Source organism: Chroicocephalus ridibundus, chromosome 15, assembly GCF_963924245.1.
Source record: "Chroicocephalus ridibundus chromosome 15, bChrRid1.1, whole genome shotgun sequence".
Taxonomy (NCBI): Eukaryota; Metazoa; Chordata; class Aves; order Charadriiformes; family Laridae; genus Chroicocephalus; species Chroicocephalus ridibundus.
The window spans coordinates 6,576,052-6,600,091 of record NC_086298.1 but is presented as its reverse complement, the minus strand read 5'-3'; the positions used below and the strand labels follow the sequence as shown (position 1 = coordinate 6,600,091).

The 24,040-nt window shown below is 53.1% G+C and overlaps 2 protein-coding genes across 2 annotated transcripts; one reads left to right on the top strand and one right to left on the bottom strand.

Moving 5' to 3' along the window:
- The first annotated feature begins 1,852 nt into the window (after positions 1 to 1,852).
- On the top strand, positions 1,853 to 19,527 carry LOC134523914 (uncharacterized). The gene is made up of 27 exons (XM_063353426.1): positions 1,853 to 1,991; positions 3,988 to 4,109; positions 6,511 to 6,569; positions 7,337 to 7,487; positions 7,785 to 7,934; positions 8,306 to 8,392; positions 8,507 to 8,635; positions 8,978 to 9,098; positions 9,774 to 9,850; positions 10,097 to 10,186; positions 10,568 to 10,754; positions 10,979 to 11,055; positions 11,358 to 11,444; positions 11,847 to 11,907; positions 12,930 to 13,066; positions 13,693 to 13,761; positions 13,851 to 13,893; positions 14,105 to 14,224; positions 14,569 to 14,728; positions 15,368 to 15,457; positions 15,757 to 15,806; positions 16,061 to 16,191; positions 16,604 to 16,676; positions 17,046 to 17,144; positions 17,821 to 17,923; positions 18,488 to 18,635; positions 18,829 to 19,527. The coding sequence occupies exons 2-27, from the start codon at positions 4,026 to 4,028 to the stop codon at positions 18,901 to 18,903; spliced, it is 2,658 nt and encodes an 885-aa protein (XP_063209496.1). The 5' UTR covers positions 1,853 to 1,991; positions 3,988 to 4,025; the 3' UTR covers positions 18,904 to 19,527.
- Positions 19,528 to 19,625: 98 nt separating this feature from the next.
- On the bottom strand, positions 19,626 to 22,509 carry ENDOG (endonuclease G). Its single transcript, XM_063353491.1, has 3 exons — positions 21,970 to 22,509; positions 21,060 to 21,169; positions 19,626 to 20,359 (listed from the first exon to the last, which is right to left on the bottom strand). The coding sequence occupies exons 1-3, from the start codon at positions 22,459 to 22,461 to the stop codon at positions 20,074 to 20,076; spliced, it is 888 nt and encodes a 295-aa protein (XP_063209561.1). The 5' UTR covers positions 22,462 to 22,509; the 3' UTR covers positions 19,626 to 20,073.
- Positions 22,510 to 24,040: the final 1,531 nt, after the last annotated feature.

Below are 24,040 nucleotides of genomic sequence, written 5' to 3'. Positions count from 1 at the left end.
TCATAAAGGATGGTTCAAAGGCATTCATTATAATTTCATTAGCGTACAAGAGGCAGTTCTGAGTGGTTAAGTGCAGCCAATTTTAACTTGTATACACCAGTGATCACTGCTATTGTAAAATAAGCATATCTGTGGCTTTCTAGGAACATTATAGGTCTTAGCATCCTCCTGTAGCCATAGGCACAGGACTTGTACCAGAGGAGATATGATCCCACATGCCAGGGGACAGACTCACCAGCCCAGCGCAATAGCTAGTTTTTCAGGAAAAAAAACATCATTAAGAAGACTTGTTCGTATCTAGATGCACTTGTTAAATTAAAATTACCTGAGGAAGGATAGGGTCCTGATTTTCCTTGAGCTTTACAGTACAAAGTCCAAGAAGGTCCTGATTTTCCTTGAGCTTTACAGTACAAACTCCAAGAAGGTCAGATAGTGTCCTTTTCCTCGCTGGCTGCATGCATATTATCCAGCAATTTCTGCTGAATTGCAAGAGGACATTAAGGTGGAGTTACATGTTACTGTTGAACAAATATAAAGGCCAAATCCTGCCAAAGAAGCTGGGGGCTTGTGCTCCTGTCCATCCCTTCTTCTCCCCACTCCTCTCTGCTCTAGTCCCTACCCACATCGGCATTTCCTTGCAGTGCCTATTGCACTCACACCCACCCTGCCCTGAGACAGTTCAACTCACAGACCTTATAGAAAACTGTCCGCTTTTCTGCCAGCTGGAGTTTTTGCTAATTTAGCGAGTCAAGTGAGCTCAGCTCAGGGGCAAACAACAACCAGGGAACGTGCAAGACTGGCAGAGGAGGGGGCAAAGAAAGCATAGCAAGGGCAGCAGGAGAAAATGGCTTTGAGCTATTAGGTGGCTCGGGATGTGCTGTGTACATTCTTACTGAAGCAAACACAAGTTTTCCTTCCATTTGTTTGTTTCAGTGTTTGAGTTGAACCGATGTTTAGAAAACAAAGAGTTTGCATCTGCCTGCACTGACATTCCCTCCCACTTAGTCATGGCAGGGATGCTGTGAGCCCAGCGGATGGATGGACACCGGGTGAGGATTCAGGAACCTTTGGCACAGTGGACGTCAGCCACTTCCTTTCCCCGTGGCTCACTTTTTCCTCCTGTGAAAGGGAGACAGTAATTACTCACTCAGGAGAGCTACACAACCTGATTCATCGGTGTACGTAAAGCCTTGTCACAAAAGGAAGAGGGAAGCTGAGAGAGGACAATTTGCTCTCTACACCTCACTTGAGCAATTGTCACCTCTCAAATGACTGATGGAGAGTTCAGCTCCTGCATCTGTGAACTGAGTGAACTGAAATCCCCCTCTGAAGCTGCCCATCCACAGCCCAGGGGTCAGACGGTGCTGCAGGATCCTGCTTTAGGTTGTATTGTGACAGCAGGTCATTAACCTCTGATAAGCATAACGCTGATGCCTTCACCTTCTGTACCTGCGACCCGTTCTCTTCTCTAATAATATTAAGCCTGCAGAGTGGAATTTTTGAGAGTGTCTGACTGACTTAAAAATTCATTTTTTCAAAATGACTGAAGGCTTCACGCAAAGGAAAATTCCCAGACATTGCCATGCCAAAGCAATTATAGCCATACCACAAAAATTATCCCGCAATAATTATGCCGGTATGAGCCTCCATCTGAACAATACGCTGACAAATTTTTCCCAGGCAGCCAAAATCCTCCAGCAGCTCTGGCTCCAAGCCGCGGGGAGGAAGGGACCTGCTCCCCAAAAGCTCTCTGCTCCCTCACCCTGGTGCTTTAGAGAAGGAACCGAGCTCTCCTGTTCCCCGGTACGATTTTCCCCATCTGAGTGTTGTAGCTCGACTCCTGCCTCCCTGCAGCCTCTCCGACTCCTCCCAGGAAGTCCCAGCTGCAGATGAAGCATTTCAGAGGCAGGGAGAGGGCGGCATGTTTGCAAACGCAGCCTGGGCGGTTGTGCCAGACTTTCGCAGCGTAAGGCAGTGTGGCCCAGCTTGATGTAAGTTGGTTTTACCCCCCATCATCCCTTCCAGCAGCTGCCTTGCGCCTATGTGTGTGTGCTTGCTTGCTGTTACTGCTGCATTCGCCCGTGCTCCCACTGTCGTGTTGGACCCCCAGAGTGTGACGGGATCAGGAACACCCTTGTCCCCAAAGCCCTTTGGGGGACCTGCGAGCAGACAGGCTAGCCAGCACCGTGGAGGTGCTTGGGGAGCACCGGGACGGAGGAGAAAGGCTGGTGCCTGCAGGCTGGAGGTGGTGAGTGACCGGTCCCCGTGGTGACCTTTCAGCTGTCACCTCCAAAATCCTCAGTGTGTTTAAAACCATGCACCCCGCCAGAGCGAGAGGTGCCCCAGCTCCCAGCTGGGACCATGCCTACAGCACAGCCTGCAGCACCCAAAAATGTGAGACCGAGCCCTCCGCAGGCTTCTTGACTCTCTGGTGGCTGCCCCCGCTCCAAAACGTTGTCCAGCGCTGGGAGGTGAGGCAGAGCCCTCTCTCTAGCCCTGGTCGGCTGCGCCCACTGGGAGCAGGACCCCGACCCCAATATTGCCTTTAGCTCTTTGCAGGCACCTTGTGCGCAGCTCTTCCACCAGCTCTGTAGTTTTCTGTAATCCAGTGAAGCCCTTTTTACTGCCACACTTTTGTTTTGTCACCTGCAGCGTTACTCCCCCTCCTTCCGGCGCTCATTTGCTTCGCATCCCAAAGCACTGTCCCCCACATCTCAGCGCCTGTTCCTGACACACAGCTGTCCTGCGTGTCAGGGACAAAGTGGGTATTTTGCAGTCCCGAGCAATATTATGCTGTGGTTTCCTGTTTTTCCATAAATTGTGCTGGTTTTTCCCACCTGGGCAAGAGATGTAAAATCCCACTGGTCTCACCTGGCAGCCGCTTTGCACTTGTGTTAGAAATAACACAAAAGGCAAACAGTGGGGACTCACATCCTGCATGTAAGGGTGGGAAGTGCACCGAGCAGTACTGAGAACTCACCTGTGGGCTGGCCAGCTTCAAACCTGTTTAAATTTATTTTTTGGCAGCTGGGTAAATTAGTCCATGGCTGGTCAAAATAAAGGTGCGTGCATCCTCCAGACTCACAGCTTTTATCTCAAGTACCTGACAAAACATTAATTTATTTTAGCTTAAATACCATATGTTTAATCAGTGCTGTAGAATAGTTAAGGGGATCCAAGATGAAGGAGCAGGCTAAATCAGGCACAGAAATTAATTTGTCTGGGGCCTTGAAGGAAAAGTAAACACCAAAGTCACTTTGGAGATGGAAGCTGACATCTTGTTAATCAGAATAAAACTTGCGACTTTATTCTATTAATCAAAATAAAAAGAGCTTGGAGCTACAGCATTCGAGAGGACAGAAATTCCCAAAAATAGCAGCACTCTTGCTTTGATTTTTTTTTTGTAACCTTAAGAACATGAAGGAAGAGGAAGGGGTGGGTTTGTGTGGAGTAGGTTTGCCCCATGAACATCAGTAAGGCCCCTAGTTTCACTGGCCAGCCCCAAGAGGCGGGGTGGCCAAACAGCCCTGCCAAGGCACAGCCCCATCGGCGAGGAAGGCGAAGGTGCTGCAGGGGAGGAAGGGCAGAGGCAAGAGATACCCAGGATCAATGAAACTGCATGGGAAGCTGATGTTGATACCAAATTCCCAGAGAATGTCCTCTTGCTGGTGTCTGCACTGCTCCCCCCAGTGCAGAGGAAGGCGGGGGGAGCCTGAAATTGGGGATAGAGGAGGCAGAAGCCATGGTTGCCCTTGTGATCCTGACTTTGTGTGTGTCATGGGCACAAAGTACAATCCTGGCACTGTTTGACATTGCAGTGACAACACACAAAGTGGCTCGCTCCTTCTTTTCCTTTCTGTGGCAGAATAACCACAGCTTCGGGTCTGGACCTGCGCTGCGTCCCCAGGTACACGGAGCGTTTGCTTTCCCCCTGCAGCCATGGAGCGATTAACTCACCCCTCTGCTTTGTGTCTGGGGGAAATGCAGGTCCGTGCCCACAGGAGTGAGACAGCAGGAGCCGTGGCATGCTCAGGAGAGCCGGACCGTCTCTGCGTCAGTTCTTGCTGGAGGGGAAGAGCAGCGCTGGATATAGCTCGTACTCCAGTGAGGTATTGAATGCCCAGCATGACTGTTTCTGGCCGGCAGCCTGGTCCCTGGCTCAGGCTGCAGCGGTGCGGAGCCCAGGGGAGCTCACTGCCCAGGACCCAGCCTTGGCAGCGATGGCAGATAGGGCACGTCAGGAAAAGCCACACTGGTCCAATCTCCTCTGTACCCACTTATTTCCAGGTAGCCTGTTTAAAGTGAACTTCTCATAAGTGAGATTATACCTTTCATACAGGAAGAAAGATCATTGTATGTGGGGTTGCCTTGTCTGATGGTCTCTTCTACTAGAGCCTTTTGGGTTGCAAAGTACTTGGGAAATACCAGCATCCCTCTTGGAGATACAAACACGCAGAGCAAGGAAATCACATGTGTCAGGGAGTCAGTGGTGGAAGGCTGTGGCCGCTAAGTCTTCTACATTTGCAGTCAACTACGCTGTCTGGCTGACAGGCAAATTGCAACTGGAGAAACACATCATTCCATTTGGGGAGCAGAACAGGCTGAATCAGATTTGGGGGCTGCGTGGCTCTGTGTTGCTCTCCAGCCTGGTGGGCAGCCGCCCATAGCAGCATCAGGCAGGCTGGGGATAGGATGCGCGGGGGACATCAAAAGAAGAAAATATTTGTCATTTCCCTTCCTGAAAGGGCTGGAGCAGACAAGGCCTTTCCTCAGAACCCAGAATATCTAGGCTTAAAGCACCTCATTCCCACTGACCCCCATCACATTTGCTCTTAAATTCCCTGAACTGTGGCCAGCAGCAGCCCCATCGCAAGAGAGCAGCACTGGAGCTGTTAATACTTCACCTCCAGCTATCTTTTACTTCCCAAGCCATGAACCCTTCTACTCCCACCAAAATCAGCTCAGGCACCAGGTCTTGCTGACCATAATATTCACGAGCTTGTGCAGAAAGAGCAAAGCAGGAGGCTGAAGGAGAGGAGTGGGGCTCCCCTACACCCAGGGAGCAGCAACTTCTGCTCGCCCTTGGCTACCTGCCCGGTACCACGGGGGAGCACAGAGTCCACCGGGTGCCCTCTGAAACACTGGGCTCCTCAGCAAGTGATTCGCAAAGATCCTGAGTGAGGGCTGAAGCTGTATAAAAATCCGGAGACCTCAATGCAAAATATCATTGGGGTACTTTTCAACTCGTGGTGCAGCCCTCAGGGAACAGCAGAGGTGAGGAGGTGAGTAGGGTGTTACTGCTGCAGCTGAGCCTGGGGAGGGGGGGCTGATCTGGTATCCCCCCCGCACCATCCCGGCCTGGCAGAGCACAGACCCTGTCTCCTTGCATCGCAGCTCTGCATCTCATATCTCAGCTGCTTTCACGTGCCCTCTTCATCCCTCTTCAAAAGTATTTCATTTGCCATGGGGATTATCATTTGCTTGTCTCATTCCTTCTGAAACAACCTCCTCACATCCCCACACTGGCTTTTCTTGGTGCACTGGGCATCATTTGTCTCCAGTTTCCAGTCCCTTCACTGACTGGTTACCTTTTCCCTGTGCTGTCGAGTTATTAAATTCTGTCTCTGATGCTTTTCATCATCCTCAATGCTAAGTTTCCCGTCAAGCACAACTGACTTTCTCCCTGTGCTTATCCAACTGGAAGGAGGATTTTGCTCTGAATGTTTCCTACTGTCCTTCCTACCCCCCCAGCCATGATGCACGTGGAAATTAGATATCAGTCAGGCAAGTGGTACCTTGGTGTCTCTGTACATCAGACTGACCTCTGTGCTACGGCCCCCCCCTTGCCTGTACCCAGCTGCTGCCTGGTTTTGCCGTGAACTTTACGTGTTAAAAACAGCATTTTGTTCAGGATCTAGAGCAACTCCCTTCACCAAGGGCTCCAGTAGGAGAAAGGAGCAAATAGTGCTTCTGCTACTCCTTAGAGCAGCGTGGAATGAAAAAGTTTGTTCTTCTAGGAAAAGGGGATATATTCTGGCCTGTAGACAGCAAGGAGGTTCTTCTGATGGAGGACAAGAGAGGCTATGAAGGCAGAAGCCTGAGATCTGGGATCATTGGCCTGGCTGTTACAGCTTGGCTGAGCTCATTTGACCCCATGATTTATTCCAACAGAAAATGAGGTTTAAGGCATTGCCAACTCCCCAGTGAGTGTATGCACGCTTCTTTTGTTCATCTGTTTTCTCAGTTCTTGTTGAAACTTGTAAATGAAACATCCTCCTGTGCCACCTCTCATCTGTTTGATCTTTCACAAAAAGTGTGTGAAACCTCTTCCAGAAGCCACTGCATCAGCATTACTGCTCTAAGGTTGGTCAGCAGCAACCCGTGAAGCAATACAGAAGGGCACACCTTCTATTGGGAAACACATACCTGGGGAGGCCACGTCCCCATCACATGTGGCCCCATTGCCATTAGTGAAATCTTCAAACTCACTTTGTTTCTCTCTCTTTGCAGGCAAAGATGTCAAGGCCAGTGCAAGCTCGGAGGCTGGAGGGAACAGATAAGAATATCTGGTGAGTTAAGAAAAGATCTTGTTTACCCTGGTGGTAGATGTGGTTTTAAGCAGACTAACACCAGATAGAAACCACCACAGCCACACAGCAGTCTCCCTCAGCTGCTTTGCATTTGTTCAAGAAGCACATCAAGGCAGGTTTGTCCCAGGAGACTTAACCCTGGCTCAGCTCTGTGCCTGCTGCTCACACTTTGTGCCCTACCAGGTGTCCTGCACCATCCTGCGGGAAGGCAGGTGGCAGCACCTTGTAGAGCATTGCACTCCGTCAGATCCACCCACCCGAATGATCCCAGCGGCACCCAAATCTGAGCCATGTCGTCACAGCACACCGGCTTCAGCCCTGTGTCTGCTTCGAGCCCAACCTAGGGCATTGCAAGCAGAGAGACAGGTGAAGGGATGCTGCAAATACCGTTCCCTGGTTTGAGCTTGAACTTGAGCTTGAAAACCTGCGAGTCCTCTCCTGCCTGGTTTGGTCTGATCAGAAGTGATGTGTGGCTTCACCTGTGACCACACAACCAGACAGCACAATGGCTGTTTCTTTCAAAAACAAATTAAAATCACTCGCCAGTGCCTCATCCTTGGTTTGATTGAAACAGGTCTGAAATGACCCATGCTTGGTCCTGTCCACCTGCGAGCAGCAGGATGGCTCTGCAGGAGGGACACCAACCTCACTCACTTCCAAAGGGATGCTGGCAAGCAGAGACAGTGCCAGCACGCTGCCCAGACCCTCTGTAAATGCTTCTCTTTCTCTCCCTTTCTTCTCTCCAGGGTGGAATTTGTAAAACTGGCTGCCACCTACTCCAAGGTGAACCTGGGCCAGGGCTTTCCTGACTTCCCCCCACCAGACTTTCTGAAGGAGTCATTCGTGAGAGCCCTCAGCGGGGAGAACCACATGCTGCACCAGTACACCCGTGCCTTTGTGCGTGGACAGACACCCTGCTCCTCAGCAATACTCCCCTCATTCCCTGTTAGCTTTGGCCGCTTCAGGGCCCACCAGGCAGCAATAAACAGGGAAAAATACACGTCCAGGCCCAATGCAGGCCCCCCATGCTCAGGGCTGTAACACCCTGCTTTACCAGGGCATTTGAAGCAGCTGGGCTGGAAGATGCCCCACACGCTCAGTCACAGGGCACTTGGCTGCCCAGGCCCCTTCCGAGGGCTCATCTGTGCTTTTGGAGGCTTCTGCAACCCACCCACCTCTCCTCTCACCCCACAGGGCCACCCACCTCTGGTGAAGATCCTAGCCCAGTTTTTTGGGAAGCTGCTTGGACGAGACTTGGATCCTATGACCAATGTGATGGTGACTGTGGGCGCATACCAGGCTCTCTTCTGCTGCTTCCAGGCTCTCGTTGATGAAGGCGATGAGGTAACCCAAGATTTGGACTTGTTGCACAGGCAGCCTTCCTCCGGCAGAGCCCTTCTTGGCTGTGGGTCTGCCAGGAGCAGGTTTTCATAGTCCTTTTGTAAAGCAGAAAAGTTTTTATCCCCATTCTCCAGTATTTGAGCTTCCAAAGGAAAAAAATTCTCTGCTACAAGGTACTGACTTATTTCTGCATAAGGCAAAATAACCTTTGTGCCCTGAGTGATGTTTTTCCCTGACACTGCTCACTGGCAGCGCGTGTTCTCCATGACAGTAATCCAAGGATTAAAATTTCCTGTCCTTCCCATTGCTCTCTGCACCCATCAGGGAAGGTCTGAGCTGGGCCAGGAGTGTGCTGACATGTCCCTTTCTTCCAGGTGATAATCATTGAGCCCTTCTTTGACTGCTATGAGCCGATGGTGAAAATGGCTGGTGGGATGCCTGTGTTTGTCCCGCTGAGACCGGTGAGTGGGTCGGAGCAAAGCCATTGAGGAGGGGAGAGTCATAGCCAAGAGGTGAGTGATAAGCGAAGTGCAGAGGTAGCAGAGCAAGCTGAGATTCCCCTCTGTTCTCTCTAGAAAGCTCCAAAAGATGGCAAATTGATGTCTAGTGCAGACTGGCAGCTGGACCCAGCTGAACTGGCTTCTAAATTCAGTGAACGGACAAAAGCCATCGTCCTGAACTCACCCAACAACCCTCTGGGCAAGGTAACACCTCTGGCCTTGCTTTGGCTGGCCCTGAAAGCAGCTGGGGTGCTACCGCTCACCCAGCCACATTTGCAGCGTAGCAGTGACTCCATCTTCCTTGCACACAAGGGAAATGGGTGTTGTGGCAGCACCACATGCTGCGCTCACTCATCTGGCGTTTTTAAGCCTGGTCTTTGGTGCCAGCAGTGGCTTTGCCCTGCTAGACCATTGCAGGCAGCTCCTGCCCACCCTGGCTTGGGAGGTGGTGATGGCAGGACGTGGAGCCTTTGCAGAGAGACAGGGCCAGGCAGGGGGTCAGAAATGCTGGTGCAGCATCTCTGCTCCATTCCCTGCCTGCTGCAGGTATTCAGCCGAGAGGAGCTGGAGCTCATTGCAGACCTGTGTGTGAAGCATGACGTCCTGTGCCTCAGCGATGAAGTGTACGAGTGGCTGGTCTACGATGGGAAGGAGCACATCCGCATCGGTACAGAGAATGGCTTGGCTGAGCATGGGTGTCTTCTCTGGGTACAGCATCTTCAGGGAAGGAAATGGTGTTTTAACTGGGGTCCCCTGGAAATTACATGGGCTGCTCGCATGCGCAGCTCTACCAGGCACGTATCCCCATTAGAGGTATTTTGCTGCACTTCAGCCTCAGCCTCCAAATCAGGTCTTAAACTGGAGCCCTGACTTCCAGAGCCAGTCAGAGGAAACAGAGAGTTGGCTTCACAGTGTGAGATCCAGAGCAAAGAGCCCTTGGCTCCAGAGGAACTGTATTTTTTCCCCACGCTTTATAAAACCAGAGTTTTCTGGTGTCTCTAGTTTTAGGACATCCATTTCAACATGATTTTAGAGGTCTGCTCTTCCTGTTGCAGTAACATGCAATCACCTTGTTGCAAGGTGATGGCGCTTGGCACCTCTGGGACCCTCCGGGCTGGATACATTCGTATGAAAACGCTTAATTACAAAGAGATGTTCTTGAGAAACCTGGCTGCCTGCTTGGGATGTGCCTTGAGGCTCATCCAGGTGAAAGATGTGCTGTGAACACAAGGGGCCACCATGGGTTATGTTGGGCAAAGAGCTCCCACCATGTTATTAATGCAGCCCAGGAGCAAGCACACTGAGCTCTGCCATCAGCGTTTCTCTCTTGTTTCGTTGCCAGCCAGCTTGCGAGGCATGTGGGACCGCACGGTGATCATTGGGAGTGCTGGAAAAACTTTCAGTGCCACTGGATGGAAGGTGAATTCTCCTGTGTGGCATCTCATGTTCTCCCCGTCCCTGTCCCTTTGCTCCAGGGCACGGGTCCCATGGCGCTGGGGACACTGCTGCCGCACACTCAGCTTTGAACCTCAGGGTCTGAAAGTACCAAAGCTGCTTTACAATAGCTCTGTCTGGAAATACAATGAAGCCAGCACAGACAAACAAAGGGGAGCCCAAGCAGGCACACAGAAATTTACCACCTTCCTCCTCCTCTCCTGAACACAGGTGGGCTGGACCGTGGGACCCAACCGGCTGCTGCAGCACCTCCGTACCGTGCACCAAAACTCAGTGTACCACTGTGCCACCGTTGCCCAGGTAAGGCAGCTCCCTGCAACTGTCCCCACAATTCCCAAACAAACCCCTGAAGCAGGGGCGAGAGAAGGTCCTTCTGCCCACGGCTGCCCTGAAAGGCACAGACAGGGTGAGGCATAGTGCCCTGGAGAGGCTCCTTCCCCTCTCCCTGCGGTCACCCCGTGCCTGGGAGGAAGGGAGAGTCCAGCCTGCCTGAGCTGTGCTCCTTATTTTGCACAGACAAATCTATTTGGCCATTTGGAGGGGCTGGAGGCAGAGAGCTCAGCTTGGTGCAGCGAGAAATCACGCCTGCTCCCTACTCACCTGTGAACTGCATCAGAGCGAACACTCTGGTTCTTAAGCAAGCCTTGACCATCTCCCCACCGGGCACCTCTCTCCTTGCAGGAAGCCGTGGCTCAGGGTTTCCAGAGGGAGCTCGAGCTCTATGGGAAACCAGACAGCTACTTTGTCCAACTGCCCAAGGAGCTGCAGCAGAAGCGAGACTGGCTGGTCCAGAGCCTGGATGCTGTGGGGATGAAACCCATCATCCCCGAGGGCACCTACTTCTTGGTGGCAGACATCTCCAAGTTCAGTGAGTCACGCAGCTGCGGTTTTGCGCAGGCAGGGCTGAGTGTGGGAGACCAGCTCAGAGTGGTACCACTAGCAGGGACAGGAACCTGCATAAACCGCCACCAAAGCAGGGACGGACAATAGTGTGTTCCCCATCCAAGCTCCCAGAGAACCCCGTGGGTTTGGGGCTTGGCTGAGGCACCCGGCAGCGGCCCCCACCTCCGCGCTGCTGTGCTTCTCCTGCAGAATCCGACGTCCCTGATGTCCCCGACTCTGATGAGCCGTACGACTCCAGATTTGCAAAGTGGATGGTCAAGAATAAGGTAAATGCACCTGGCTCTTTCTGCTGCGTCTGCCCTGAGTGGGTTTGTGTCCTCCCTGCTGGCTGCGCTCACGGGAGCTGGCAGCACACCACCACCACCGGGTCTGGCAGCTCCTCTGGGGAGCGCCCGGGGTGTCTGTCAGCAGTTGGCCCCAACCCTGGTAGCCTGAGCTCAAGCAGAGTGAGCAGACAGGGCACCAAGGGCATCTACAAGCCCATCCGTGAGACTCGTGAGCAATAAGTGGATGGCTTCATGCCAGCCCCGAAAGAGTAACCTCAGCTCCACCTGTTTCCCCTTCCTAGGGACTTGCTGCCATCCCGCTCTCCGCTTTCTACTCTGGGGCCCACAAGAACAACTACAACCATTTCATCCGGTTCTGCTTCGCAAAGGTGAGATGTGTGGCAGCACGAAGGACGGGGAGGTTGAGGGCAGTCATCAGGGATGGTCTAATGAGACAAATGCTAAGAAGAAATGCAGAGCGCCTCGGGCATTAGAGCCTGAGCATGGCATCACAGATGATTCAACCCCTTCCTCCAGACATGCAAGCCGAGCTGGGGGCAGGAGGTGTGCTGGTGCCATTCCCAGCTTTGTCCCATCAGCATCCCACATTCTTGGTCAAGGCAGGGAGTCCTCTGAGTACGTGCTGAACCGCCCAGTGGCTATGCCTGCCTGAACACAGGGCGTTCGCCATGTTCCAGAATGAGAACAGGATTTTATATAAGCGATGACTGCAGTGAAGGGAAAGGGGATTTGGCTGGAAGCCACTGACTGAACCTGCGATATTTGTTTAGGAGGAAGCTACACTGAAGGCAGCAAATGACATTTTGCAAAAATGGAAACAGGAGAAAACCAGTCCCTGAGCACACTGGAGACAAAACCACTCTTCTTGGTCCTCACCTGCCATGACTGCTCTTCCTCCTCTTCCTTTGTTTGGCTACAAACTTTGATAAGTCCTTATTTTTGTGCTTTCAACCACATTTTCTGTCGGATAAATGGGTAAGAGGTTTGCCAGGCCCAGGGTCTGGGAGACACCGTCTGTCACTGTGAAGTCGTTGCACTGCTCATTGCAAAAAGGGAGTCTTCCCATGCACTGACAGTATTCAGTGTTTCTTCTTATTATGTTTAAAGACTTTGATAATCAGTTCTGAGGTGCATCCAGCAAGACACAAGGTAAGGATGGCTCCTGGGGTCTTTTCCACCACCAAATTCTGAAAAGGTGTTTCAGGACCTACCTTTAAGGCCACGATGGGGGTTTAGTGTGGCTTCGCTTGCTCCACATACCCACTTGTGTACCCCAATGCATAGGATAGCGTTTCCACCAGCACTCATGTTCTCACGGGACTGCGCAGCATCACCACCCGTCAGTAGGTTGATTCCTATAGTCCTGAAATTTTTAAACGCAGTGAAATGCTGTTTCCCATAATTAACAGTTTTTCTGTTGGGTTTTTTTTTCCTGTGCATCTCTGGGGAAAGCAACCGCAGAATCGGTTACTGGCTCCCCCAAGGAAATGGGCTTTGATAAATAGCCCAGTTATTGCCGAACCTTCCCCCAGATCAGCCCTGGCACTTTGTCAGGGCCTGGCAGCATCGCCCAGGCTGCAAAGCAAAACCTTAAGGCCCTTGACAAGTGCTCGCAGTGGATGGGGAGGAAGGGCATGGCAGCCTCAGGCTGCTCCTGCCGTTGGTGGCCCCCACAGCCTCCCACCTGCTGCGCTGGTGGGTGGTGGGGTAACACAAGCAGCGTTTTGAAAGGTAATTCTTGCACCATTTTCGATTTCCACCTGGATAAGAATGTAAACCAGGATCATCAATCACACAGGGGTTACGCACAACAGACTGTACGATAAGTATTTGTGGCGGTTAAATTATTAAAGATGAATTACTGCAATTATTGAAGAATAAATGTCTCTCTAATGATTACAGGGCTGATGTAGCTCTCCTGGAGAGCTGCCCTCACGCATGCAGCACCTGCACAGTCCCGCAGCGGTGGCTGCTCACCCCACCCAGGCCGGTGGGTAGCAGCTCTGTAGGTTTTCTGTGTGGGGCTGCAGCGGGTGGTACCGATCCCTGCGGAGCCAGAGCTGCGCCGACCCCCGGAGCGAGGGGGGAGGCAGACACCCACCTCCTGCCTTCGCCCGTGAGGCGAGATGCGTCCCATCTCACCTGCCTGCACAGCCTGGGTGGGCGAGGGTGCTGCTGAAGGCACATCACATACGTGCCAAGTGCTGGGAGAGCTGCGATCACCGAAACAGATAAACGACTGTGAGATTAGATTATAGGAATAAAGATTACTTGCAACATCTCCACGTGTGTGGGCTCTTGCTCTAAGCCACGACACACCCTGCAAGGGGCAGGGTGCATCTCCCCATCCTCCACCGTTCACCCAGCACTTGTGGAGAGGCCGAGCTGCGCCACGGCTCCCACACGGTCACCCACACGGTCACCCACACGGTCACCCACACGGTCACCCACACGGTCACCCACACGGTCACCCACACGGTCACCCATTCCCCTGCAGAACGAAGCAACCCCTGCTTAGCTTGACATCCCGCCCCGGTGACTTAAACACTAGCCCCCGCCCCCCTGCCTGGCCATTGGCTCACGTGACGCCGGCCTCCGCCAATCCCCACCGCGGAGGGGCGGGCCGGGGAGCGCACGCGGAAGATGGCGGACGGCGGCGCGGCCAAGCGGCTCAAGGGGGTGCAGGTGTGTGTGTGTGGGGGGGTTGTCACTCAGCCGTTACCGGGGGCGGCCCCTGAAGGAATCCCGGCGGTAACGGTCGCTGTCTCCCGCAGGTTGAGGAGAGGAAGGTAGACTGGCGGCGCTGGAAGCAGGAGAGTAAGGCCGGGCCCGCCGCGGGGGCTGGGGGCGGGCAGGCAGACCGGGCCGCAGCCGCGGGGGCGCCCGGCGGGGCCCTCGGACCGGGAGGAGCCGTCCCCGAGCGCTCCGTGCTCCGCACCGCGGTCTCCGGGCCCTGGTACTGTCCCCTCGCCCTGCTCTGAGCCGTCACGGCTCGTTGTTTCAAGCCAGATGCTGTTGTGCGTTCCAGGGAAAGCGGAGAAGAAAAAATGGAAGGAAATGAAGCTACTGAAGAAACTGGAAAAACAGCGGATGCGGGAGCTGGCAGAAAAACAAGCTGAGAAGCAGGAGGAGCAGAAGGAAGACAAAGGTGATGCCGCTGTGGCTGGATGGGGAGGCCTGGGCTGAAAGAGCAGGAACAACTTGGTCATTAACAGTCAGGCAGTTTTATGTATCGATAGGAAAGGTGACACTCAGCTTCATCGATCTGCTATAGATCAATCCACATGAATAACAGGCGTGAAAACAATGCAGCGAGCACTCCATGAGACCTTTGTTTAAGACAAAACCTGTGGTTAAAAATCTAAGAAATACAGGTTGCTTTTTTCCCCCGCCACAGCTGCAGTTGACGTAGTAAATAAACCGCTGTACGTGCAGCTGTCACTGTGGCTCTCTTCTGATCACACTCTCTTCTGATCGCACTCCCTTCCCCAGGGCGTCACTACACGCTGAGTGTGGCCCTGCCAGGCTCCATCTTGAACAACGCTCAGTCACTGGAGCTGCGGACGTACCTCGCTGGACAGATTGCTCGGGCCTGTGCCATCTTCTGCGTGGACGAGATCATAGTGTTTGACGAGCATGGAGAAGATGTAAAGTAAGGAGGAGACATCTTGCTCTGCAGAAAGTGTTTCCTCTCTAGTTTCTGTTTCTTCCGTCTTTTATTATGCTAAGGCTAGCAAAGAACTGCGTACATCGAGCAAATATTAGAACCTCGCTCAAATGCCAGGATTACAGGGACCCCTATACCACTGGGCAAAGATGTTGACTTAACCGCCCTGGTAACTAGGATCATTTATCCCAGCATGGGGGTGACAAAGCAGCAGGAGGTCAGGTTCTCCTGTACTCGTAAATCTTGCCGTGGAGGGACAGGGCATCCCTATATCTTTACAGAAGAGGAATTCCCATCCTTCAGCTTTTCAGCCTGGACCTGCATCTGTGTTAATTGTCCAGGCCGTGCAATGCTGTAGCATTGGTTGTGTCAATACACAAAGATCAAAAACAAAACTAAAAAAAGATACTTGCCTTACAGAGAGAGTTCCAAGTATGATTTGTTAACAGTCTCTATGTCTGGAGTAGCCCTTCTGTAATGTGGCCCATTTATTGCTTGGCGGTGTAAGCAGAGGGCTGCTGCTGTTTTCAGATAAAGGAGCAAGGCTTGGTCTGCTGGAGACTTGGCCGTTTGGGGGTGTGCAGTCTCACGCTGAGTTCACAAACTGCTTTCTTTCTCTTTCAGGACTGTGGAGGGGGACTTCGAAGGAATTGGGAGGAAAGGCAAGGCTTGCGTGCAGCTGGCTCGGATCCTGCAGTACTTGGAGTGCCCTCAGTAAGTCCACCGTGGTCAGACCATGCATCAGAACTGACCACCATGGGTATCACGTGCCAGAGGCTACAGGAACAGGAGCCAAACTCTGTTTATGTTGCACGATTATGTAGATTATGTTTCATGTCTGGTTCAGCAGTTTAACTGAAAGAAAAACAGTGAATGCAGGATACAACCGGCATGCCACATTAGAGGTAGATCAGGGACTTGGAGGAGCGCCTTTGATTCAATATGGGGATAGAATTGAGACTTGGATTCTATAGGAACAACTGTTTTCACATTTCAACCTTCTCTAATAACAGGTACTTGAGGAAATCCTTTTTTCCGAAACATGAGGATCTGCAGTTTGCAGGTAATAATTCAGTCGTCTCTGTCCCAAGCTGTTGGCTCCCCGCGCCCCCCCCGCCCTTCCTGAGCTCTGGCTCTTGTTTTGCATGGAATGTGCATGGAATGGAGTAACTTTTCTCCACTTCAGAGTGCAGGTGAGGTGCTGTGCTATGGTGTACTGGACCAGATAGGGAGGGCAGCAGAGCAGTTGTACTTACACCCATGTTCCCACAGTTTGCGTCCTCTCCTTAGCGGTTGCTTTCCTCTATGCTCTTCTAGGGCTCCTCAACCCCCTGGACAGCCCTCACCACATGCGGGTGGATGAGGATTCAGAGTACCGAGAAGGCGTAGTGTTGGACCGGCCAACTAAGCCAGGCAGAGGCTCTTTTGTTAACTGCGGGATGAGGAAGGTATGTCTGTTATCCACAGATCCCAAAACGGTTTCCTCTGGTGGATTTGAAGCAGGCAGGGTGGGTACTGCAGGGTTTCTGAAGGCCATAATGGGCTGGCATGGGGTTTACTGCTGTTGATACCTTGTCCCTTTTGGCTCGTTAATGGTTGTAGCTTCCTGAGTCCTAGTGGGCCTGCCCATTGCAGCACATCACTGCTTTGCTGCGGGAGTTGAACCTTTGAGCAGCAAAATAAGTCTCAGACTGCTGACCTGAGCCACCCTGAGCCTGCTCTGCACTGTACGCACCACACGGGAGCGCAGAGCTCCTCATTCCAGCTCCAGGCCAGAACAGACCCCCGCTTCCTCAGAGGGTTCCCCTCCTTCCCCAGTACTTCCAGAACGTCTGATGCTGATGGTGACTTTCACTGCAGGAGGTGCAGATTGACAAACAGCTGAACGCCGGTCTGCGAGTCACTGTGCGCCTGGAGGAACCCCAGAAGCCAGGTAATGCACTGCTCTGTTAGCATCAGGAAACCAGTCCTGCAGGAGCTGGTCCTTCCATATAACAGGCCTTCAGATTGCTAAGGTTTGAAAGTACCCAACATCTCATACCCAACCCTTCACTCCGCACACAATTTTAATAACAGCCTTACCATGCCTCCCTAGTTAACTGGAAAGAACTACCAGCTCTTTGACCAACAATAAACAGCCCAAACATACTTGCGTGCTTTCCAGAATGCGTTCAAAAGGGAGGTTCTTGGTTGTAGACCAAGTCGGTGCCCTGACCCAGGAGAAACTGCTGTATGTGGCTGGTCAAATCCAGCTCTCCCTGGGAGATCCCAGGGGTTATTAATCTCTTTGCTTCCCTTTCAGAAGCTAAAGTGCGGAAAGGTGTTGTGGTGTCCTCACACCACCCTCGGACAGTCTCAGGCTTGTACTGGGGTTACAGCGTCCGCCTCGCCTCCTGCCTCAGTAAGTATTTGCAGGGGTTCTCTGCTTTTTGCCATGGCTCTGCCCGGGCTTCCACACCAATTTCAGGCCTACTGGCTGCACATCTGCAGCGTACATTAACTTCTCTGTCTTAGAAATCTCTTCTGTCTCAAAGGCAGCTTACACGTGCAGCTAGCAGCCATGCAGCAGTCAAATTGAAGGATTAAAGCTAGGGGTGTGAATCACCTCAGTCACCCACCAGTACTCTGCCCTGTACTGCCACTCACCCTTGTGCCAAGGGTGTAGCAGGAGATGAGTTGGTGCTCTCCAACTCCAGCCAGTACATCTCCATTTCCGTAACTACCTCCCGCTTATTCACATCAAAGCCAGCAGTGATATTTATGCTTGAGCTCTGCAAAATCTTTTTCCTGTTTTCCGATTGATTTGTCCTCCTAGGAAAATCCTAAGATATTAGTCAAGGAGTGGCTCCTGGCACCTGTTTGAGCTTTGAGGAGACGGTGTTGCAGTTCAGATGGGTGCCAGAGACTCCTGCAGCAAGGGAATTATGTAGGAAAGAGGAATCATTCTTGTCCCCTGCACCAAAAAGCAATTCCTTCTGCTGCTGACATTTACCTGTGGAGTGTTTCAGCCTGTCCAGAAGGCACACCGCACGGGCGAGGGCACCACGTGAATAACCCCACGTTGTGTTTGTTCCCAGGTGCTGTCTTTTCAGAGTGCCCATTCAAGGAAGGCTACGATCTCTCTATTGGGACCTCAGAGCGGGGCAGCTCCGTGGACCAGGCCACTCTCCCCTCCTTCAGGTTTGTGTTGTCTCTGCTTTGTCCCACTCAGAGCCCCGAGGGAGGCCTGGTGCAGGCAGCAGAGCTGCACTGTGGTCTTGGTGTTCTCCCAGGCAGAAATTCTAGATAAAAGTGCAAGACTTGGCCTGCAGGCTCCCTCCTGTGCTCTGCTGCTCCCTTTTGCACCAAGGCACATTCCTGTGCATGACAGACGCTGGGGGCAGTACCCAAGGACAAGGCCAATTCCTTTCCTGATTCTCTGGAGTGGGTCCTCCCAATTCAGTTGGTAGCAGGGACTGTCACTTTGGCCAAGTGCTGTGGGGCTTTATTAGGGAGGCAGCTGCATTGGGCATTGTCAGCAGGGGACACAGCTCCCCTCTTCAGTGGCACAGAGGAGCTTGGAACACAGACCCAGATACCTGAACAACAGAAATTAGTCAGCTTCTTGCAGATCAAGTTAAGAGAATTGTTTATGTGAAGCCAATTCTTAATCCACTTGAAGGCTCAGGGCACATGAGCAGCTCTCCTGTCTAAAGTTTGTAAGACCCGGTCTCCGCCTCAGCCTGTCCCTGTGCTCTCCCCTAGGCATGCCCTTGTTGTGTTTGGAGGTCTTGAGGGCTTGGAAGCTGGACTTGATGTGGACCCAAAGCTGGAGGTCACCGACCCAAGCGTCTTGTTTGACTTCTACCTGAACACTTGTCCCAGCCAAGGCAGCAGAACTATCCGGACAGAGGTAGGGCAGGTGGCTAATGGTGTGGTGGGGCGCGATGCCTGTGTGCACAGAGCAGCGCTGTGTTTCTGCCTGTGGCAGTGACACATACAGCCCACGTGTTGTTCCCCATGGTGTCACCTCAGCAAAGGGTGGCTCAGTTGCCTGGTGCTCCTCAGAGAGCAGCGGTTCTGACTGCCACCTGGGTCTGTTCCAGGAGGCGCTGCTGATCTCTCTGTCTGCGCTGAGACCCCACATTGATGAGGCCGTGAAGACACCCAGCGACAGCTGAGGGAAGGAAAGCCACTGACCTTGCCATCAGCTGAGGACTGCCTCAGGCAAGCGGCTGTTCAAACGCAGGCTGCTGGGCAAGTCACTCCAAGAGCCTGGCGGGGCCACGACACAGCGTGACTAAAGCTGGCATCGCTGCTTGAGCAAGTGTCTGGCTGCTGCTGGGACCAGCAAGTCTGCGCCCTCCTGCCTGCGTGGTGCAGCCAAGGGCTGGTTGCTGCCTCAGCAGCTGGGACAAGCCTCACAGCAGACTGTGTCCCAGGAATTCCCCCCTGGGCGGGGAATAAAGCAGTATGGAACCTCAGCTGCCTTGAAGTCCATATGCAAGTGTCTTGGTGTAGAGGACGGGCACTCTGTGTCCAGAGACCAGGCATGCTTGGTGCCTTGTGGTCTTCAGACATAAAGGAGCAATGTGGTCTTCAGACGCACAGGAAGTTGAAACTTAATCTTTATGCCAAGAAGCTGTTCCTGACTTCCCCCAGCCCCCCCTTCAACTCCAAGGCTTCATCCTTCCCAACAGCAGGAAGAGCTGGAGTTTCAGTTGAGCCTCATCACTAAAGCAAATCACCATAGCTCGTTACAGTTTGGCTTCATCTGTGATGCCTTAAGCTCTGCCTACAGTGAGCTCAAACAGGAAAGCAGCTGGAAAAGTTGGCTCTGTCCTCTCCCCTCCTGCTGAGATATTCAGGGCTTTGGTATGAGCAGATAAGAAACAACCAATACTGTGGGTGTTCAAAGCTTTACTGCTAAAATCATCTTTTGAAAGAAAACAATCATACAATCCTTTGGCCACACAAAGGCAGGAACCTCTCCTCTCCTCCCCGCTGCACCCATCTTGCTCCTGTCCTTTCCTGCTAAAAGGCAGCAATTAAGTGACTTCCCTTTGTGTTTTAATGAGCCACACACAACTCCAAGGGGGCAATTACATGAGCACCTCTACTGCAGATTAGGGCAAATTCTAGAGACCTGCTACAATGTTCAGTACCTGGGAGCCTTCTGCAGGGCCTGCCCTTGGGACTTGCGTGTGCGTGTTTCACTGTCATGTGAAGTGAGGGGAAGGGTAAAGAGCATTGGTTTGATTCTTATTTCCCACATTAAAATTGCCCAATTCAGCAGGCGACTGCTGACAGTCCCTGAATCCAGAGGATACCTGGATTTGTCTCGTCAGAGTTCAACGCTTGCTTCCAGCTGTGATGGCTTTCAAGTTACTTGTTCTCTTCAAGATGTTTGGGACAAAGAGGAGCCCCGAGGCTCGCTCAATGCTCTCGATGGGAACCAGGAACCGCTCCAGCGGGATTTTCTCATCCACAGGGCTGTTGGGCATCACATAAGAGCGCAACTCGATCTCCCCGCTCTCCTTTTCCAGGATGAGCACCTTGAAGAAATGGGTGGGGACGGCCACGTTGTTCTTCCCAATCACCTGGTACTTGACGTACATCTTCCCATCGGCCTCCATCCTGCACCAACAGCAACATCCCACGTTACCTCCTAATCTGGTGCCATATCCATCCCCTCAGCCTTCCACCACCACCCCGGAGTGAGCCCCCACCCCACAGCATGGCAGGGAGCAGCCCTACTTCTGTGCTAGGGCTGTAAAAATGGTGCTGACACGGGGGCTACGGGACATGGCGAGGCTGAGCTGTGTATTGGGTCTGCTCCCCCCGCAAATCCCTTCCTCGCTGTCTCTCTTTAACAGCCTTTCCAAGCTATTTCCTGCTGCTGAAGAGATCTCAACATGAGACAGCTGCTCTTTGGCACTACATGAACATCTTTGCAAATAAAGTCATGGTCTTAAGAGGAGAAATAGTCCATGAAATAAAACCTAGCAGCGATACTCTGCAGGGAAGGGGTCTGCAGTCTAGTAATTTACTACCACTAGACTGTTAAGGACTACAAACAAAAGCGACTTCGTTATGCTGTAGCTCAAGAAAGCCGCCTTTACTCACGAAACAATCAACTGAATGGGAAATGCACAAACGAATCCTGATCCTAAGAACGTACCTTTCCACAGAACCTCTGCGCACAGCTGGTCTCACCTGCCTTAAGCAGATCCCTCCCATTTGGGAGCAGCCAGGTGGCCGCACGCCCTCAGCCTGCTTTCCTTTCCCAGCACGACACCTCTTTCGAGCACAGTCCCAGCTTGGCCCTCACGTTTACCTGGGCAGGTAGAGGGGTCCTGTGCAGACATAGACGTTCTTGTTGTTCCTTGCCAGGCTTCTGCTGTACTTCTCAAGGTTATTCCAGGCATTCTGGTTTAAATGAGGAACCTAGAAACACAACCAGGGTGATGCAGGCAGCAAAGTCAGTAGGGAATTTCTTCGCTGTTCAGAGTAATAACACACGCTTTTTCTGTAACGCGTCTCACAGCCTTCCGGGCACCTTCCAGAAGAGATCTGCACTATCACCTCCGCTCTGGACGCTGCCTACAGCGAGGTCCTGGTTTGCACACCCAGGAACAGAACCCACTCGCTTCGGCCTGCGTTTTTTGCAGGTGTCTGTTGGCCTGTTTATCTTCGCTCCTGCAACAGGCTGCACTGAACGGTGTCTCTCACAGCTTCAGAGGAGCACACAGGCAGGCGCATTTACAGCATTGCTGTTGTTTAGCAGGAAATACAGCACCCCTGAGGGACTTTGGCCACTTTGGACCCTCTCTGCCCGAACCACTATAGGGACAAATTTTTTACAAAGGCATATAGTGATAGGATGAAGAGTAATGGCTTCAAACTGGAAAAGGGTAGACTTAGATTAGCTATCAGGAAGAAATTTTTCACTCTGAGAGTGGTGGGGCACTGGAACAGAGAAGCTGTGGCTGCCCCATCCCTGGGGGCGTTCAAGGCCAGGTCGGACGGGGCTTGGAGCAACCTGGGCTGGTGGGAGGTGTCCCTGCCCAGGGCAGGGGGGTGGAACTTTAAGGTCCTTTCCAGCTCTAACCATTCTGTGATTCCGTGATAAACACACGGAAGAGCCCCGAGGTGGTTTCCAGCGGGGAGCGGCGTCTGCCCTTGAACAGGGGCAGCTCCGCCTTCCCCCCTCGGCCCGGGGCCGGCCCCCCCGCGGCGGGTCCTACCTGCGGGGCCACGTTGCTGAGGTAGAAGGTGTCCCTCATGGCCTTCTGGCTCCACTTGTGGTTGGCGGCGGCGGCCAGGTGCCCGCGGTCGAAGCCGCTGCCGCGGTAGTCGGCGTTGGTGGCTCGGTGGTACTCGTGAACCGAATCGTCCTCCAGGAAGTCGCAGGCGGCGCGGTCGGAGGTGCCGCTGAGGGTCTCCCGGTTGAGCTGCTCGATGACCCACAGGGCGCTGCGGCTCCGCGGGTCGTAGCACAGCACGTAGGACTCGCGGCTCCGCAGCTGCGCCAGCCCGGGCAGCCCGTACTTGGTCAGCTCGCTGGAGCCCGGCAGCGCCGGCGGACCGGCGGCCGCCACGGCGGGCACCACGGGCAGGCGGGCCAGCAGCCCCTCCGCCGCATCGCCCCGGGGCCGGCGGCGGGCGGTGAGGGCCGCCCCCAGCCCCGCGCCCAGGGCCAGCGAGGCGCCGGGCAGCAGCCAGCGGCCCCGCAGCATGGCCGTGCGCTGCGCCGCGCCGGCGGCCGCCGCTTAAAAGGGCCGCGGCCTTCCCGCAGCGGGGCCCCTCCACTGCAGCGGGAGCATCGCCCCTTTAAGGGCCAGAGGGCGCTCCCCGGACCGGCTGAGGGGACGCCGCCGTCCCCCGGCGGAGAGCGAAGCGGCCTCGTGCGAAGAAACCATTTTATTGGGAGAAATGAGAGAACAGCGTGAACCCGGGGATCCGGAACGTACGAAAATACAGAGCGGGAGCGGTCAGCGAGGCGGCGGGGACCCGCGGCTGCCCCCGGCCCCGGCTGCCCCCCTCCACCCGAGGGCGGCCGCAGCGGCACCTCCGCGGCGTTTTCCTCCAGGAAGGCGCCCCCGGCTCCCCCCATCCCGGCCAAGGCAAAGCAAAACCACCTCGGAGAGGAGGAGGCGGCGGCGATGGAGACGGGCGAGCCCGCTCCAGGGCTCTGCTTGCCCCGGGCTCCCCCCAGCCGCTGCCGCAGAGGACATTGAGAAGACCGTGGTCAGCAGCAGCACTAACTCATCACCAACAGATGTTTGCACAAAGCCACCCGTTTAGTTAAAGGAAACGTTATAAAAATAGTGTTTAAAAAGAAGCATAAAAGGAGTTTGAGAGTGATTAAGTGTTCTCTATACCCTGTTCTGGCAATTCTTTCTAGACAAGGTAAAAAAATAAAAAAAAAAAAAAAAGAAAAAAGTGTTATTTGTTCCTCTTTTGGGGGAAATGGCATTTTTAGAAGAGTGCTCCAAACGGTTAAAACAAAGTCACTGACACTCATTAAGGGAAAACAACCTCTGCTTTCCCAAACACCCCAGACTCCCCCAGAGCAACTTTTCTCCATCATTCTGCTCACTGCCAAAGTGCGAATAATTCTAGGTTAGGTCACAAAATTCAAACTCAAAATCAGTGTTCTGAGTAGCCACCATCAACTTCATCCCTAGTATCCTGCTGCTTCTATCTCATTGGCAAAGCCACAAAGTTTCCCAAAGGCTGAATTACAGCAAGGCGCAGGCAGAGCAGACCTCGTCCTCCCAGGGAAAGCTCGTCTCTCCCAGCATCCTCCACAGTGTCCTGCTTTTCCTCCCAGATGAAGATGGGTCCCCCTTCCCCTGCCTGGCAGTAATTCTGTGTGCAAGGAATCCACTGTAAGAGCCATTTAAACATACCCTTTTAGGCCCCTGTGAAAACTAGGGGTCCCCCAAGGCACCCCAGACTAACACCTCCCAACCCAACAAAGTGCCACTTCAGCCAACCTCGCTGCTCCTGCATCAGATTAGGATTGAAAGAAATCAGAGGTGGAAACGTCTCAAGGGTGGAGCAGTTGTTACTTGGCCACACAAGCAAGGAACCACTAGTTAAATACCATCTGACCTCCACAACAACAAAACCACCACCAAAAGCCTTTGAGGAATGAAGCCAAGGAAACTCACGAGGAGATTTCAAAAGCTGGTTACAAGTTAAGACTTTCTTTTCTCCCCTCAGAAAATCTGGTTTTGCTCTTAAAGAAAAGAGAAAGTCTTGGAATAAAGAACTGGATATCCCAAGTCATTGAAAAGTACAACTTCTTTC

Bases quoted from the DNA above. Each gene is read 5' to 3' on its own strand.
- LOC134523914 (XM_063353426.1), top strand. From the start codon at position 4,026: ATGCTCAGGAGAGCCGGACCGTCTCTGCGTCAGTTCTTGCTGGAGGGG. The intron at 8,636-8,977 runs GTAACACCTCTG...TGCCTGCTGCAG, and splicing joins CCAACAACCCTCTGGGCAAG to GTATTCAGCCGAGAGGAGCT. The intron at 13,762-13,850 runs GTGTGTGTGTGT...TGTCTCCCGCAG, and splicing joins AGCGGCTCAAGGGGGTGCAG to GTTGAGGAGAGGAAGGTAGA.
- ENDOG (XM_063353491.1), bottom strand. From the start codon at position 22,461: ATGCTGCGGGGCCGCTGGCTGCTGCCCGGCGCCTCGCTGGCCCTGGGC. The intron at 21,170-21,969 runs GTAGGACCCGCC...TTGTGTTTCTAG, and splicing joins TCAGCAACGTGGCCCCGCAG to GTTCCTCATTTAAACCAGAA. The intron at 20,360-21,059 runs GTAAACGTGAGG...CTGTTGGTGCAG, and splicing joins GGACCCCTCTACCTGCCCAG to GATGGAGGCCGATGGGAAGA.